Source organism: Falco rusticolus, chromosome 7 (genome assembly GCF_015220075.1).
Source record: "Falco rusticolus isolate bFalRus1 chromosome 7, bFalRus1.pri, whole genome shotgun sequence".
In the NCBI taxonomy this organism is placed as follows: domain Eukaryota; kingdom Metazoa; phylum Chordata; class Aves; order Falconiformes; family Falconidae; genus Falco; species Falco rusticolus.
In genome coordinates this window covers 72,625,144-72,642,760 of record NC_051193.1, presented here as the reverse complement: position 1 = coordinate 72,642,760, position 17,617 = coordinate 72,625,144, and the positions used below count along the sequence as shown (strand labels likewise).

The 17,617-nt window shown below is 41.0% G+C and overlaps 1 protein-coding gene across 1 annotated transcript in view; it reads left to right on the top strand.

Moving 5' to 3' along the window:
• EHD4 (EH domain containing 4) overlaps window positions 1-15,668 on the top strand; it is a 30,898-nt gene extending 15,230 nt beyond the window's left edge. The window contains exons 4-6 of the mRNA XM_037394040.1: window positions 4,861-5,273; window positions 9,278-9,442; window positions 11,079-15,668. Coding sequence (XP_037249937.1) covers window positions 4,861-5,273; window positions 9,278-9,442; window positions 11,079-11,636 — 1,136 coding nt within the window. The 3' untranslated portion in view covers window positions 11,637-15,668. The remainder of the gene's footprint in view (window positions 1-4,860; window positions 5,274-9,277; window positions 9,443-11,078) is intronic.
• Window positions 15,669-17,617: the final 1,949 nt, after the last annotated feature.

Here is a 17,617-nt window from a genome sequence, read left to right as displayed (position 1 = left end):
TGTGAGCAGCAGCTTCTTACTGGTGGTGTTTTAATGTGTTTGATGGAAGAATAACATTACAGGCCCTCAGTGTAAAACCTTCACTCTTTGCTGTTTGTGGGTTTTTTCCATCTTGCCATGAGCAACTGCTTACCTATTCACCTATGAATGGACATTACACCTGTATAATGACAGAATTTGACAGCTATCACTAGGAGTAAGATGAAGCCTTCTGAGATCAAGAAAGGAATCCCATGTGTTAACTTTCAGTTTTAAAATGCAGGAAAACAGTAAAGGGACCATGTAAAAAATACAGTATATCCACCACTTCCCGGTGTATTTTATTTATAACTCTGGAAAGCATCCAGGCTCTGGATGAAGGAGTTGATCGCTTTCTGAAGGGTCAAAAATATACAGAGTGCGACATTCAAAGCTGTCTCTCTTGATGCACCTTTCCTGCTCATGTTGCCGGCAGGAGGATGTGCCAGAAGCTTCCTGCCTGTCAGTCCAGGGGGCTGCGTCAGTGGCCGGAGGGGAATGTGCAGACGTGTGCCAGCATTGTCCCCAGTCAGACAATGCCCATCCCTATGCTGCTTCTGCAGCATCACTGCTGACATTCACAAAGCCCACGTCAAACAGAAATGTGCGTGTGGTCTGCAAGATTTGGAAGGAACAATGAGCGTAAGGAGAGGAGGAAGCAGCAGCAATGTCTGGCAGGGTGCAGGGAGGAACTGCTTTTAGAAAGGAGAGGGGAGGTTGGTTCATGATTGAGTGGCATGAATGCAAGGGTTTTAAGAAATATGGAGAAAGCTCAGAAGAGAATGGAGGATATGGTTAGCTTGTATTTTTAGAACTAGAGTTACTCAAATACAGGTAATTTTCTCAGTTCAGTCTGGCTTGTGAAAATGTCATGGTTTAAGTAAGGTGATGTATGTAGCTGCAGCACTGTATCAGGCTTTCCCCTGCAGTGGGACACCACATTCTCCTTTGGATTACTTTACCAACAGGAGTGCAGTAAGAGTATTATCCAGGAGTGCTGGACTGAGACAGGCTTTCATTAATGGAACTGGAAACTTTCACCCTGGACAGCAAAAAGTGCATCTTTCTGTGTGGGACTGAGCTCCTTTTGAAGGACTGGGAAGTTTAGACACTCACCTGTGGCAAAGCATTAGAAGAACCGCAGGTCAGGCAGGGGGGAAAGGCTGCTCTTGTGCACGTCTGAATTGTGTGTTGTGTCTGTGGTTGGTTGGTTTGTAGACAGCAGTGGCAGGTGGGATCACCCCAGAGCTCTGCCCACCTGATTCATCTGGTAAAGTGGGTACTGTTCTCTGAGCTTGGAGGCCCCTCATCGCAGCATTCACGTGAGGTGCACCTCTCTCCTGTGCCAGCCCCAGGGGTGGAAGAACTGGACATACTGTCTGAGCTCAGAGAGGATGGGTGGAGCACATACTGCTTTCTGAGTTGCAAAGGCTTTGGGAGATGGTGTTAGGGCAAGTCTGAAATTATTCACCTTGCACCCACAAGGGAAAGCCTGCTGTTTGTTTAAATCTTTATTACTAACTGGCACATAAAATTGACCCACGCTAGTACTGCACAGCGGCAGAGCTGTAGCTTTGAGTGTGACTGGTGTCTGTCCTGTATGGGGCTGGTACTTTGCCCTGTGCTAATGACACATGTAGGCTCGTCATCATTGCTTTCATCAGTGTTAAGGGCTGGTAATCACATGCAGTTTCTCTCCAACTTTTTATCTCTCCCACATTGTTTCCTTTTGTTCTCCCCTAGTCTCTGCCCAGCCTGTTACTGATGCCTAACAGTTACGCTTCTGTTGGAGGCACCAGCTTGTTCCCTCCGTGCAGCTTGGGACAAGCTCAAGAGCTCAGCAGTGCAGCTGGTGGATCGTAGCTTTCCCCTGTCACTTAGCTGGATACAAGGGTGATTTATGTCTTTCTAATATGCATTTGCAAATAGATGTTGTACCTGGTGAGATGTAGGTCCTCAGGCTGGATGCGCAGTTGCTGGCACCAGTCACTGCGAACAAACCCTTGAAGAAACAACAACCTTTGAAGAAGAGCAGCAAGGAACTGAGAAGTATCAACACCAAATGTTTTTGGTCAAGTTTTCTTAAGTGATCAGGGTTGACTTAGCACGGCTCAACTTTAAAAGCCCCAATCCACATACATGTACTATTTGTGACAGGATCCTAAATAAATGCTTTGTGTCTCAGTTCTGAATTACTCAGCCATATATCGCTTCTCCGTAGTTTGGATATACTCTAATGTATAACCACTGAATCTGCTTGTAAAATAAGTTTGCTTCTAATGACCAATTTTCATTAAAATGAATAGATATTTTTCAGATATTTTTGAGGTCTTTCTCTTACCCATTTTCAGCAAGTGGACTTCTCTTTCTCAAAGCAAATGCTTCATAAATATTTAATTTATGTTTTAAACAAATTTATTGCTAGTTAACATGCAGTTGTTGACTGTATAATTGTTTCTACAGTTCAAAATCCATCAACTGTGTGGTGGGAATTTATATATTAATTTAACCAGCCTTATAAGTCATCATCTCACATATCTGTTTGTGGAAAACTTAATAGAATTTAACTTGCCTCATTTTGCAATTTTACGTATTTATTTTCAAGCATATTTTCTTCAACATGAGTGAAATCTGAACAGGTTGCTGCATACTCGGTTGCAACAGTGCACAAATCTATGTTGTTACATGCAGGTGACATACAAGATCTTCCTTCTCCCTTTCCTGCTAAATTTTTATAAAGGTAAATTATTCATACGGGTTTTGATTAGATTGTTAGTGTAAAGTGAGAAGCATTCTCTTCCAGCTGTATTTTGTACAGCTTTCCTCCTTGCCCCCACCTTTCATCTTGCATTCAGCCTTTCAGGAACTGGTCGCAGTAAAGAACATATGAAAGCACCAGAGCAGCGTTATCTGGAGGGGGACTAGATTTTGCATTCTTTACAAAGTAATCCTTTTAATAGGAAAGATTATGTTGGCTGCTTTTTTTTTTTTTTTCCTGTGTGTGTGTGTGTATAGCGGGTTAAGGAGTCTGACCTGCATCCTTTTGGATCCTAGTAACACCTTTTTAATATAGCCCTCTCCTTTCAGTTTGACATGTCTGTGCAAGATATTTAGTGAAGTTTTATGATCTCTTTTTTGGGAGGGGAGATGGGAGAGGGAGGACTGGTAACTGAGGGCATTTTTTTACTATTAACTAGAATTTCTGGATTTTATTTCATGTGCTATCTGTTGCTTTTCAGCAAAAGGTTTAAGACAGTTCTTTCCTGTGTTGCTAAACATGTGTGAGTGTGCTCTATGACAAATCTGGAGTTCACCATTTCCCCCTATTCTTGTGTGTGTGTCTGCTTTTCTTAATGTTGGCCCTAGTCAGGTTCTGCTGGAAAGTAAAGAAAGCTGATTTGCTTTTGTGTTCCCTGTTAAAGACAAACAACTTCAAGGCAAAATGAATCATGACTTGATCGAACCAGCATTGTTTTAAGAAAAGCTAAGCTGCTTCACAGTGTCCCCAAACCCTTTTATTTATACTGTTTCAAAGATGCTAGGGAAGAATGAGGAGTGGTGAAGTCTTTCTCTTGTGTCTGGACCAGATGTACGAAGTGTTTGGGTAACTGGATCATACATGACTAGTCTAAGTGGGTTTTCTTTGCTGGGGGATTGGAAGTTTAAAGGCTTATCTTGCACAGCTGAGAAATTGCCAAAGACACCCTGGAGGGCTCCCTGGTAACTGAGCTTTCTTTGCTGTTGGAATTTTAAGTATATGCTGCTAGGAGCAGACCTGTCAATTCTGTTTGGGTTAACTTTACACCAGTAAAGTTAAAAAAACATTTTAAAATTTATATATTTTTAATATATTTTAATAATTATTAATTTTAAAAAAAGCATTTTGGCTGCTTCCTCTTTTAGTTCTGATTTGTTTCTAAGAGGAGGGGTGGGATGCCAGCTCCCAGCTCATACCTTGCTGTTCCTTACTCAAACAAGATGAGTCACATCCTTGCCAAGCCCAATGCCACATCACTAGCAGTGACTCTCTGTGGATTATGTGTCACCTTTAAATAAGGAGTTCCTGAATACTGTTTGCTGTGTGGATTTAGGTACCAGCTGCGCTTAAAAAGCCTTAGGACAAGTGCTATGATTAGGCCTTCCCTTAGAATGTCAAAAAGTTTGCTTCAGATGATCAGGAAGGTCACTGCTTGTGTTCTGTAGCATGTCACGTCCCCAAAGCCATCAGCAAAGCAGGCACATCACTTCTAAGTTCTATCTCTTGAGGCTGCTGTGGTAGAAATAACAGCAAGTGTTGCAATGCAAGGAGAGGTAAGTTTGGAAATGGTTTTAAAATACAAAATTTAGTTGCTGACTTACACTGGAGTGCTGCACCTGCCCTGTTTTCCTTCTTAGTACAGAGAGGCAGTGCTATGGAAGTGGCCAGTGTTAGCAGTGATGAAGAGAGCTTGCGGTAAGAGCCCCACCGACCTGCTTGGCTTGGGCGCTCTGCTGGAGCCGGAGCTCCTGGGAGGTGGCAAGCATGTGTGTGAGACAGTAACTCACAGCAGCACAGAAGACAGCAACATAAGAGATGGATGGCAAGGTTGAGAGGAGAGCAGTGATAAAAAAACAAAGGCTTTTTTTAAATTATTTAAAAAGAAATAATAGTGAGACTGGTCCAAGGAAATGCAGGGTACAGTTGTCCTGACCTCATTGTCCACAGGCAGTCCGCTCCAGGGGGTCCACCACCTCTTTTTTCCCCAGGTAGATGCTATGACCCCTTGTTCTGTCCCTAGCCCTACCTTCTCTGAGACTTGCTTTTCTGAGTGGTAGGACTGTAACAGTGTATTCTTCCTTCAGGCTATGACTTCTGCCAAGTCCTCCAGTGGTTTGCTGAGAGGGTCGACCGCATCATCCTGCTTTTTGATGCCCATAAGCTGGATATATCAGATGAGTTTTCAGAGGCTATTAAATCATTCCGGGGCCAGGATGACAAGATTCGAGTGGTGCTTAATAAGGCTGACCAAGTGGACACACAGCAGCTGATGAGGGTCTACGGTGCACTCATGTGGTCCCTGGGAAAGGTGATCAACACTCCAGAGGTGCTGCGGGTCTACATTGGCTCATTCTGGGCCCATCCTCTCCGAAACACAGAGAATCGAAGACTCTTTGAAGCTGAAGCACAGGATCTTTTCGAGGATATCCAGAGTCTCCCGCAGAAGGCTGCTGTGCGAAAACTCAATGATCTCATTAAGAGGGCAAGACTTGCAAAGGTAAGAAAAGATTAAAAAACCTAAATTAATTAAATTAACAGTCTCTTCTGTCTCTTTCAGTGTGTCCTTTCTCACCCTTCCCAGTCTTTATCTACCTATAAACTGTGTGTTTTTCAGCAAATGGATAAAATTGTCCATTTTTCAAGAAAGAGGTACTCGGGATACAGAAGCAAGTAGGAGGAAATAGAGATTGGTACTGGGATGACTCCCTAACTTTAGAGAAGGGATTTAACGCTTTTTAGGCCATTAAAGCTATTGTTTGTTTGGTAGGGGAGGTTGGTTTTTTTTCTCTCTTTTTAATGACACTGCGTAGTGAGGTAATTTCAATGTGACTTTTTGGTGATAAACCACTTTTTTTTTTTAACAATAGTTGTTATGTAGAGAACACTTCAAAAAAAAACAAAACCAAAAACCCAAAGAAGAAAAAAAACACAACGAAAACTATTCACATGCAGCCTTCCATATACTTTTTTGCACATTAATGCCTTAATGCATACTGTCAATCAACTGCTGTGGAAAAACACTTTGACTAAATGCATTATATTATATCCTGGAATACAAGACTGATTAAAAACCTCGCTCTCAGTGAAGCACAGAGAAATGATCAAATGAAGAGGTGCTTGTGCATTAGATTGAAACTCTGGAGCCTCTCAGATTGTATCTTCTTTGTTCCCAGTCACAGAGACACTTGGGTGGTACAGACTTTTTGTTACCGTATCTGGAAAAACCTATCTCTCTTTATGCAGGAACATGAGTTACGTGCCCCGCTGTAGTGTGGGTAGCTCCTGTCACCGTTTGCTTTTGGCTCTGGAGGAGTGCATGCAGTGCGTGCAGCTTACAGTCACTAACTAGTGTGCATGGGCAGGCTGTGTGTGACAACACTGTGACTGTCTACAGCTGACATTTGGAAACTTATTTAATTTTTTGATAGGTCTCTAGTTATCTTTGAGTGGATGTCACTTCAAAGCTTTGTGAATTGTCACCAAGTTTTAACTACCTATTTGTAAAACCTTCTGGTCATATTTTACACTAATTTTCAGACTCCCTGCTTAACAATGCTAGCTTCATCTGTCCTTTCTTCTGACAGCCTCACTAGGATAAGCATTGGTTGCAGTCTGAAACGTTTCTTTGCCTGTTTCTCTGATTCTGCAGTGAGTTTCTTTTGTAGTATTGCAGCTACTGTTAGAATAATAGTTAAAAGCACTGCTAATCTGCTTGTTTTGACAAGCTCAAGAACAAAATGAAAATTGCTGATTCAAGAATTAGAGTTGTCATTTGGAAGTTTGGAAGAGGAGGAAAACTAACCGCAGAAGTACTTGGGGAGAAAGCTGGCGGTACAAGTAAAAAATTCTATTTCCTATGCAGTTATCAAACAGAATGTGAGTTGAGTTAATGCACTTGTCTTGAAACACATTTTCATGTGTACCTCTAAGCAAAAAGGAAGAGGTCTTGCACTTATATCGATATAAGAGTAGTCATTTGGGGTTGTATACAATTTCCTATGTCAGCTTAGTTAACTGTCAGAATATAATGATATGCTTTTTTTTTTTTTTTTGTGGTCTGAGCTTTAGGGCACCCTGCAGCGGTTGATTCTTTGAAAGTTCGGTTTAAAACCAAGTTCCTGTTGATGTTGTATTAAAAGTTGCTACGATCACAATGTCTTCTCAGTGTTGTTGGCAGCTTTTTGCTTTCATTTGTTAGAGTAATTTTGAAAGTGGAAAAGTGTTAGGTGAATCGTCTTTAGGTATTACTATGTAATGTAAAATAAAAATGGATAAAGCTGAATACAAAATGCAATGCTCGTGGGGCATGCTAATTAGACAGCTGTGGAAGGGGAATAAACTGTTTATCTGCAGGAAAGCAGCAATGTAATTTTTCCAGTGTTGTCTTAGTATCTTCTAAAATTAAAGTACTGACACTCAAAAACAATTTTTGACAGCATTGCATGGTACTTTTTTGGGGTCCTATTTCTATGCCACTGTTCTTAATCTCGTGTGCAGTAACCAAAAGCAAACTGCTTTGAAACTTGCTGTGAAATTTAGGCATTAGTGTGTGTTGTTTGGGTTTTTTTTCTTTAAGTCCTGTGACTCACTATCTCATTTCAAAGACCAGAACTGTTCTTATCTACAAGAAACACATGTGCATACTGGCAGACCTTAGACCACTTAACATAAATACGTGCAACTGTTAGTGCTTGTAAACTGTAAACATACTTTTCTGGTTTTGCTAGAAGTATTATCTTAATATCCATAAAATTACTTACAGTAATTTATAAAGTCTCTTAGAATTGGTTCTGTCATTCTGGAGAAATAGTCAAATATACCTTATTAGAAAAATTAATGGGTTTATGCAGAAACCCTGCTTCTTTCTGGTGTTGTTTTATTTTCCTCTGTAGAAATTTAAGTTTATGTACAATTAAAATGCATGCACTTTTTTTAGATATGAGGAGTTAATTCTGTGTGAAAGTTGTGATTGGAGACTTGTAAATACAAACTGTCTGTATTGTTTTTCTTTAAAACAATTGTTTTCTTTAAAAAAAAAAGAGGGTTTTTTTCCCCATTTCCAGTAAGCCTCCTAAATAAGTAAGGAAAGGAATGGGAGAGCACTTCCCCTGTACAGATTGTGTAAGCTTTGTACAGGATACTATAAGGCACATTCTCTATTGTGTTTTGGTAGGTATTAAGTATTATACTTACACCACACCTGTGTAATCGCTTTTCCTACTGATGCTTTTTTGTGGTAGTCTGTCTTCCCCTAGTCTTCAAAACAGCAGTTTTTTACCACTCAGCAGTTTGGTAGAGGTTCTTATTTTTTAATGTGTTTTTCTCTGTGTGTGTGTGTGTATGTGTGTGAGAATTGTAAGTATCTTCTGTTCTGGGAACAGGTGCATCCTTTTTTTTAATGAAGAAGAATGTGAGTTCTGTAAAGATTTATTCTCTTGTGGAGGTCATTTGACTTCAGTGGTCCTGGCTGGGTCAGAGCTCAGGAAAGCAGTTTGATTGTGTCAAATTGTGATAGTATGCATTGCTTCTAAAAGAAATCTGCCTTTGCACAGAACGAGTATCAGTGTCCACACAAAACGGAATACCTGAACTCACCTCAGTTAAGAAGTGCAACTGCTGTTTCTGTCCTGGGCCAGATCACCCACCGTGGCCAAGCAGATCCTTTTGGTGGTGACAGTTGGTGGGAGGGTGCCAAGGGGAAGACATGAATGGTTCAGGGTAAGGGTGGAAGGAGGGTGCATGGGCAGGATGGGCGTTTTGATGGCAGTGCTGGATTATCCTGGTGGCAGATGGGAAACTCGAAGACCTCTGCAAGTACTGATGTGTTTTAGGACTTGTCCTAAATTAATGCCTGTCTTTATATGCTGGAAAGACTCTACTTCTCCCTAAGGCTTCGCAAGGCAGCCATGGCATGCTGTTCTTATAGTACACTGACTGCTTTCATCCTCTGGTGGCTGCATAAATGCAGACTACAGGTACTCGCTTTTCTGGGAGTAAATAGGTAGGAATGCAGTGTCACTTCCAATTAGATAGCCCTGCCACTTAGTATGCTTGGATTACTCGAGGCGTTTTCCCATTGCTTCCCACAATAACTGGCAAGGCAAATGGAATTGCAGATCTCTACCACCAAGGCAGATGGACCAGTATGGCTGGTGCCCTGTGTGTGATCTGTGCACATAGTATCAGGATACGGTTTTAGGGCCTTGCTTTTTCTCTCACTGTTGGTGCTGATAGAATGCTGTACTGTGCTTCTCCTTAAACTGCAAGTGTGCGTATGTATTTCTTTTAAATGTTTGCTTTCTTTCTGCCCCTGAAAGGAGTGCTGAAAGCAGCAAAGGCTGGTTGATAACTGTTCATATAAACATGAAACTCCAGAAACAATTGTTGCTATCTTCTCCTTGAGCTTACGGAAACATTCATTTATTTTATGACTTGGGTGAAGAACACTAATGTTAAGTGTAGATAAACGGTAGCCTTGATTTCAGTTTTGCTGCTCCTTAGGTTCACGCTTACATCATCAGCCATCTGAAAAAAGAAATGCCTTCTGTATTTGGAAAAGAGAACAAGAAGAAGGAGCTGATCAGCAGATTACCAGAGATCTATATCCAGCTGCAAAGGGAATACCATATCTCAGCAGGGGACTTCCCTGAAGTCAAGAAAATGCAGGTAAGATGGTAGATTACAGTTTCACTGAAACAATACTGTGTTTCCAACATGGTTGCCACATCGGAAAAGATAGGACAGATATCAGGAACCCACAGTTTGGGGTGACCATGGGCTAGTCATGAGTGTGATGGAGGATGATTTCCAGACTGCCACTTGCTACCATTCTGACAATTTGTGGTACACTTAGACTGCTAATCATAGAGTGATCAGTGGCTGATTAACTTATCTATGGGGTGCACAAGTTTCTTTTATGAACTAAAATACTTAACTTGGAAATCAATTCTTGATATGAGATAGTAAAGTATAGGTGAAGTGCAAGATCTATTTGAGCTAGGTTTTCACAGGCAGGATTGTTGGAAGGGTTTAATGAGTTAGGCTTTAAAAGGGGCTGACTCTTCCCTTGCCATTTCTGCTGGTGATGTGAAATGAGAGAATGAGAGATGATCACTTGTCAGTTTGAATACTGAAATAAAATTTGAATGAAACTTAATCAAATAGTGCGTGTCGCTAAGCCTCAGCAGCAGATGGCAGCAAATATATATATATACATGAGAGATCAGTCATTTCTGTAATGAGGAGCAAAATTGTGAGAAAACAATTATGCCGACAGATAGCAGGTTTGACCTTTACTTTCTAAGATTTATTGCATATCGTAAATTTGAGCTCATCAGATGATGGTGTATAAACGTCACCTGAGCAGAGTCATTGGTAACGATTGGCAGTTTTCCTCTAAGAAATCCAGTTCTGTGTGCATGGGCAGAGCCACTTGCCTATACTTCAGGGTTCTTGGGTTCGTACCGTAATAGTTCTGATGTGTATGGGAGCAGCTCCCTGAGGTTAGGGATGTCATTTCTTAACAATATCATTTCGTGAGGGTGGCTTGGTTTTTTAAGTTTCCACTGTAACGCTCTCTTCCCAGCTAGTATTTTGCATGTATAAATCATTTAGTAATTGCCTAAAGCATTTTTAATTTTCCTATGCTGTGGTGTAAAATGTGCTTGTGTTGTAATAGCATGTATCACCTGGTTAAACATCTCACTGAGGTTAGTAGGAGTTTATGTACAATGAAAACTCAGCAGGGACCGTATGACTTAATGAGTTATGGCAGCACATCTATAAAAAAACCTGCTGCTGTTATCCCAGATCAATTTTTCTTCACTGGTAAAGGGCACTTCTTCACAACCTAACAACAAACAAGAAGTTTCATCTATAAAATCACATCAGTCTTGCAAACTTTTGTATTTACTTTTAACTTTAAACACTTGCATGAGGGCTAGCAGGACTGAGGACCTACTTGCATGCTTTCTTTGATGTTTGGAAGATCACCAAGTGGAAAGATGTTGGGTAACATTCATCAGCTGCCATGTTTTTGTGCATTGCCATTTTGAAAATCATATTGTAAATGTAATTTAATAGATGAACTCAGACACTGTTGCAAAATTGTCTTTGTGTGTTTGTTCAATATATTGGGTGTATGGTACCTATGTGTCAGCTTTGCTTCTCCTTCAAGAGTAGTTTCAGTTACGGAAGCAGCTTCAGAAGGTAACATTGTTTTAACTTGAAGCCCATTCTTTAAGTTCTTCAGTGTATATGAAATGTTTCTAACTGCTGTCACTGAAACCTTTGTCACTGACAGGAGCTGTTGGAGTCTTGCGACTTTACCAAATTTCATTCTTTGAAACCAAAGCTAATTGAGGCTGTGGATAACATGCTGGCCAACAAAATTGCTTCCCTGATGAGCCTGATCAGACAGGAAGAGAGCAATATGCCCACAGAGATCGTACATGGTGGAGCATTTGATGGCACCATGGCAGGACCATTTGGCCACGGATACGGAGAAGGTGCTAAGGAAGGAGCTGACGAAGATGAATGGGTTGTTGCCAAAGATAAACCTGCTTATGATGAGATTTTCTACACTCTCTCGCCAATCAATGGCAAAATATCTGGGATTAGTGCAAAGAAGGAGATGGTGACTTCTAAACTACCCAACAGTGTCTTGGGGAAGATCTGGAAACTTGCAGACTGTGATGGTGATGGGATGCTGGATGATGAGGAGTTTGCATTAGCAAAACATCTCATCAAGATTAAACTGGATGGATATGAACTGCCAGGCACGCTACCTTCCCACCTGGTGCCGCCATCTCACAGGAAACCTTTCCAGACAGCAGAGCGAGGAATACAAGGAGAAGAATGAGGATTTTGGAAATCTTTCAGTAAACGTGTTGAAACCACCAAAATATGAAATTAGGCTTAGATCCTTCAATCTCACAGTGCATTTCATGCAAGCTACTGAAATTAGAAGCATGGTAGCAGGGAAACATTTGTGTAGCTGTCCCTGCTGACCTTCACTCAGACATGCTTATCACAAGTGCCTTGTATAGATCTGTCATACGGTGAAAATGTTTTTGTAGTCCTGCTTCTGTGTCTTGCTGGCTTTACAACCATAAAGCAGAAAAGGCCATGTATAAAAATCACTGACCTTCATCAAACCTAAATACTTATCAACCATAAGTTTCTCAAAACTATTTTAAATAGTACAAGGAAGCTTTAAATGTTAAATTCACCTGCCTATGCAAGGAACATCTTCTATGCTGAAAACCATACTTTGGGCATTGAGTGAACGTCAGCATGTCTGTAGTTTAAGAAAAGGCTGATATAAAAAGGAAACTTTATTTTTGTTCTTTTTATTATTTAATAGGGGGTTAGAAAAAGAGAAAAGAGTAACGGGGAGAGTCTGAGTGCTCAGGATATGAGCAGACTTGTGTTAAAACTTTACTGATTATAGTTAGAACTACAAAATAATAAAATGATTCTTTTAATGTCATCATTGTGTCTTATCTGAAGAACTGCTTCTTCAGTTTTATACAGCATAATATACTGTATTATCGTTAGAAGAACTGAATCTCCTTTGTTCCTTGGATTGGGAGTTTCTTTTGAGGTTTCAGTTTAGCTGCTCTGCAGACAATAAATTTCTGAATTGGTCAAAGTGACAGAGCAGAATGTTTTCATAAGCTAAAAAAACACACCAAAGCCCCCATGTTTCCATTGAAATAAAGCTTCACTTTCTGTTCAGAAAAGGTTCATTGTGCAAAGTCATCCTCTTGAAAGCACATCAAATTGTCAAGGGAAATTTTTATTGGTATTTAATTTATATTTACAGGTAATTACACAGTTACCTCTGTATATTTTTAAATACGTAATATTTTTAAGAAAAGTTTTTAATTTCTTTTGCCAACATGTAGCTGACAACCACAAAAGAGATGTGCGATTCCTGTGGTGGCAGATTTGAAAGATGGGAATGCTAATGGGAATCTTTACATTGACTGTAATAAATGATAGACTTGTCCCTCCAGATATTATTCCTTTATTGAAAACAATCTGTGAAAGGAATGGATGCTTAATAAACCTGCATTTTTCTGACAACACAATCAAAGGTGAACATATTGGCTGCTAACAACCGATAGTTATCAGTATCCTAAAAGAATGCAAATTTCTGGCCCTGTGAACTCAAGTCTTTCAGGGAGGGACAGTTCTTTTCTAAAATGAAACTTGGCAGGCAGTTTTCCTCTCTGCGTGTGAGCAGGAGTTGACTTGTGTTGCATTTATAGTATGAAATACCCCACGCATCAAAGGTACTACAGTTTTGAGCACTCTTTGAGTCTCAGTAAGTGGTAGCAGTGGTGCCTTCTGAGACAGAGTAAGCCAAAAAGTGTTTTGGCATCCTTGCAGCGTAGAGGTGGGGAGAAAAGTTCTGGCACTGTCTCCCGGGTAAGACTTGAGTCACACTTACATGTTCAGATTTGTAGGTGACCTAAGAAGACCTTCAGCTTCTTTCTTCAAATTGTACGTTTGTAGGTTGTCAGTCAGGTTTAATACTTCAGATCTTTCTGCATGTCTTAGCTTTCTGCATCTGTTCTATTCTGATTGTTGTGAACTTTGCCAGGGCTCTGCTATGGGAAAACAATGAAGGTATTGTAAGTAATGACAGAAGAACACGTTTACCTTGCTAGGCTTCTGGGCCTGTGTCAAGGATATCCTGGCACAGTTAAATTGTTCTTGAGGACTTGGTAGCTTTTTTGAATTCTTGGGGTTTTCTCCTGTTGTTCAAGCATACCAATTTTATTTCTGTTAGATCTAAATTAGGAGCCAAATTAGCCTTACTGCATCTCTGTGCACTTTAGTAGAGCTACGAAACTTGACTATGAGTCTACCTGTGTGACTGCACATCTGCAGCGTAACTGATTTTCTATGTCATTTACTTTTGACTGAACAAAAAGTAGTCTATAGACACTGCAGGAGTTGTTAAAAACAGGCTGCAGCATTAGTTATGTATGCTTGTTTGTGTGTAGTGTCTGCAGTCAGTAACAAATCAGTACACTAATGACCAACCTGACTAGCTTAGTAAGGAGAGCCGTCAGGGGAAAGAAAGCAATCTTGGGTGTTGTGACTACTGTAGTGTGGGCAAAGCTTGAGAGGATCTGGGAAGTTGCTGATGTTCTGACTGTCTGCCTTAACTTGCTCTTCAGTGTTTAGAGGGTTCCAGGGTTGGACCCATGTTTGAGTTCCCACTGCGTGCAGCTTCCAGAGGTGATGCTCCAAGTGCCTTGGAGCCATATGATCCCATGCCATTAGAAATACCCTTCTGTGAGAGAAGCAGCATAGTGATTTTGTTTTTTCTAGCTTTACTGGTAATAAAACGGAGATCGCAGCCTTTTCTTCAGTCTCTGTGACTGAAGGGGCTTAGGGGAGAAACACTGAAATGCATTGGTTTGGTAAGTGAAAATATTTTGACTAGATGAGGTTGAAATGTTTTGCTTTGTTTCGTGTAGAATTTGGAAGGGGAATGCATGAAGCATGTATAGGAGTAGAGGTGGATTTTTCTCTGCTTATCTGGAGGAATAGAACTGTTTCAGGATTGGCATGCAGAGCTGCATGCATTAAAGTATTTCTAGATCCGTGGTGCAGTGCACTAGCATCGTACTTAGTTGATAGGCATAAAGTACATTTCATGTGGACTTTAAACAGCACTTTCTTGCACAGCTAAACTGTTACAGTATGCTGCTGTTGCTTAGGGGAAGGGATCTCTTCTCACAGATGTGTGGGCCTGCTCCATTTGCCTTGCTAGCTCTCTGGCTTGTCAGATCTGGCGAGCCATTCAGTTGGTTAAACCAGCTGCATGCAGCACTCGGGATAATGTTCTGTGGCCCGTGCTTGAGTCCATAGTGAGTCCATACGTGAGGAGCATGAGAGGTGAGCAGGATTACCTTCTCTCATGAAATTGTGCTCTACGTAGTTATTGGGAATAGCAGTATGAGGTGAGCTTTGGTGTTCGGTTTGATGTTACCAATATCTGCTGAAGAAAGACTAAGATGTTAGATTTTCTGGCCATTTTATGCCTAGGATTTCAATTACATTTGCTACAAGACTATTCAAAACTGCCAGTAATTCATCCTGTGAAATCGATGCCCACTGATGTAGTAGTCTTCTGCCATAAACCAAAGTAGAGACTGCTGCTTTTACCTCTGCTCCAACTAAACACAGTTTTAATTCTCAACCCTAGTTCTGTTCCCACGAATGAATTATAATTTTGTTGTAGATTGGAACAGAAAATGTGGGGCTAGCACTCATCACCACGCCATACAACACAGTCTTTTAAAGCTATGGCAGCTCGAAAATGGTTAGCTTAGAAAGATTTTTAGGTCAGGGTGAGGTCCCAGTTGGTCAGGGTTGGCATGGATTTGTGTGGAACCTAGTATCAAAGCCACAGCACCAGGTCCCCGACTTTCAGCAATGTCATTTATCCCCAGTACTTGAAACGTGCCCTCCTCTTCTCACTTTCTTCCCGTCACAACACGCACTCACTTTGGTGGCTCTTTACATTGTTGGAATTCAAGCACAGTTTGAAGTGTATGGTTTGATGGGTATGTGTAACTGAGAGAATTAATATGAACTTTGTTTTCTACTTCACATGCTCACCTTTTCTAATAATTTTGTTAAACACTGTGTTTTCACTTCAAAGGCACTCCTAATTTTTGAGGGAAGGCTTGTGTGTAGTGTGCTTCAGTTTGTCCAACTAGGCGAACAAAGTTGTAAGTTCATTATTGTTGCACTTTTATTACACAATAAATTCCTTGCAGATACTGTAATATATTTTAATATGCTTTGTAATCATCTTTAGAAAGCGGTGATAAAAATTGCTGATTTAATAAACTAATATTGAACTACCTGAGGTTTTCTTTTGTAGGCTTCTTGCTGGAAGGTAATCTTTCAATGACTATAATTTTGTACTTCTGCTACTTAAGGCTTATAGGCATAGTAGCTATTTGGCAAGCTGCTTATTGTCCCACCTCAGTGTATATATCCATAATAAGTTATGGCTGTTTCTCTTCTGTGGCTTTGAACATGTTGCTGAAATTACTGCCCACACCAAGGTTTGACTCCAGAATTCAATTTATATTTGAAAAGGAAAAAAAACCAACAAACCCAAACCCAAAAAACCCACCAAACCTCCAGCACCTCTCTGTAATTAGCTTTTTATAGCAAAATGTAACTTTGAACTTTCTTAATGTCTAAGGATGGAAATTTGTTAAAGTGTGGAAGATAAATGAAAAACTTACTGTGTAGACTGGAAGCTAGAAACTTGAGCTGAGAGGCACTACTTTTAACTTCAGCGGGGGTACTAACTTTGAAAAATTAGATAGATTAAAGAGCAGTTTAGCAAAAGGACTTCGATATGTTTGTCCCAAAAAAATCAAAGGGCATCTTCCACACTGCGCTACCTGCTACTTAGAAATAACCAATTATATCAATAGAATATTCGTTTTAATGTTGTGCTTAAATTAATTCCTGTTCTCCTTCTCCCATATACACACAACTCGAAGCATCTCTGAAGAGGCATCTGTGCCAGCGGGATGGTTTAGCTATTGTTCCTGCTACTGTCAAGCCTGAGTGCCACAGAGTTACAAGGGTTTGTATGTAGCAGCGTTCGCAAGCTGGGCCATTCTGCCCATGGTGGCCATGCCGCATGTCACATGAGAGCAATGTTTCACGGGCAAACAATGTGCTGCTGTGGGTTCCTGGAGGCCACGTTGCTGTTGAATCGCAGTGGTTGGTTTGAACTGTTTGTTACAGAAGTCAGAAGCAGTGCGGAGAAAATGAAGTTTTAATGGGGTTTGGGTTTTTTTAGTAGAATGGTGTTTTACATACCCTGTGTACAAGCCATTTCAGACTGAAAATTTACAGCACACTTGATGATTAAGTGTTCTGCTCTAAGCCACAGCTTATATTTGAACAATGGGAGAAGTGGATGAATGTCGACACTACCAGTTTGATGCTTTAAGTTTTACAATCATTGTCACTTCTAATATTTGGCACCCTTAAAACTGTGAAACATTTCTCTTTATGCCTACTGTGCCATTTGGTTTCTCCAAACTTTGTTATTGGCTCCTGTGTTTGGCGTATTTGTAAGTGCACTGGAGGCTCTGTGACGGTGCAGGTAGTGGTTGTGAGTGCAGAGGACCTTCTGCAAAGCTTGGCCCTCGGGCTAGCCTGCCTGATGTGAGTAGGCACCCCCGGGAGAAAGAGCTGGCCGCGTTGCCCTGCTTAGGCACGCACAGGCCATCTGCAGAAGGTGCCTCCCTTCACTGGGGGCTCATGGCAACGAGCTATGAACATGGAAATAACCACTTCTGGTTACGGAAATAATCTTCTGGAAATAACCACTCAAACCCAGCAAGCACCGGTTGTGATCAAACCAGTCAGGAGGAGGTGCACGTGTTTTTCTTGGTTACATTCCGAAGTCCTGTATTTATACAGGTTTTCTGACCCCTGAGGGAAAAATACCTTCTTTTGTGGAAACCACGGTACTGAGCTGGGTCCCTCTCTCTTTCCCCGTGGGACTTGATGCTGGCACAGGTTTGTGCCTGGTGACAGACTGGACTCACATTCTGGTCCAGTGAACGTGGGGAAAGCATTAATGCCGGGTCTAACTTGTTCTCCTGCCTGTTCTCTGAGATGGAGATTGTCCATGTTCTTTCCAAGGTGTTGCTAGCTCGGCAACTCATGCTCCCCTTCAGCCTGGAGCTCTGAGAGTTTCACTGTAGTGAAAGGAGCTCATTTGACATGGATGGCACCTATCTCTCGCCATAGGCTGTGTTTCAGAGGCACTGTAAGATT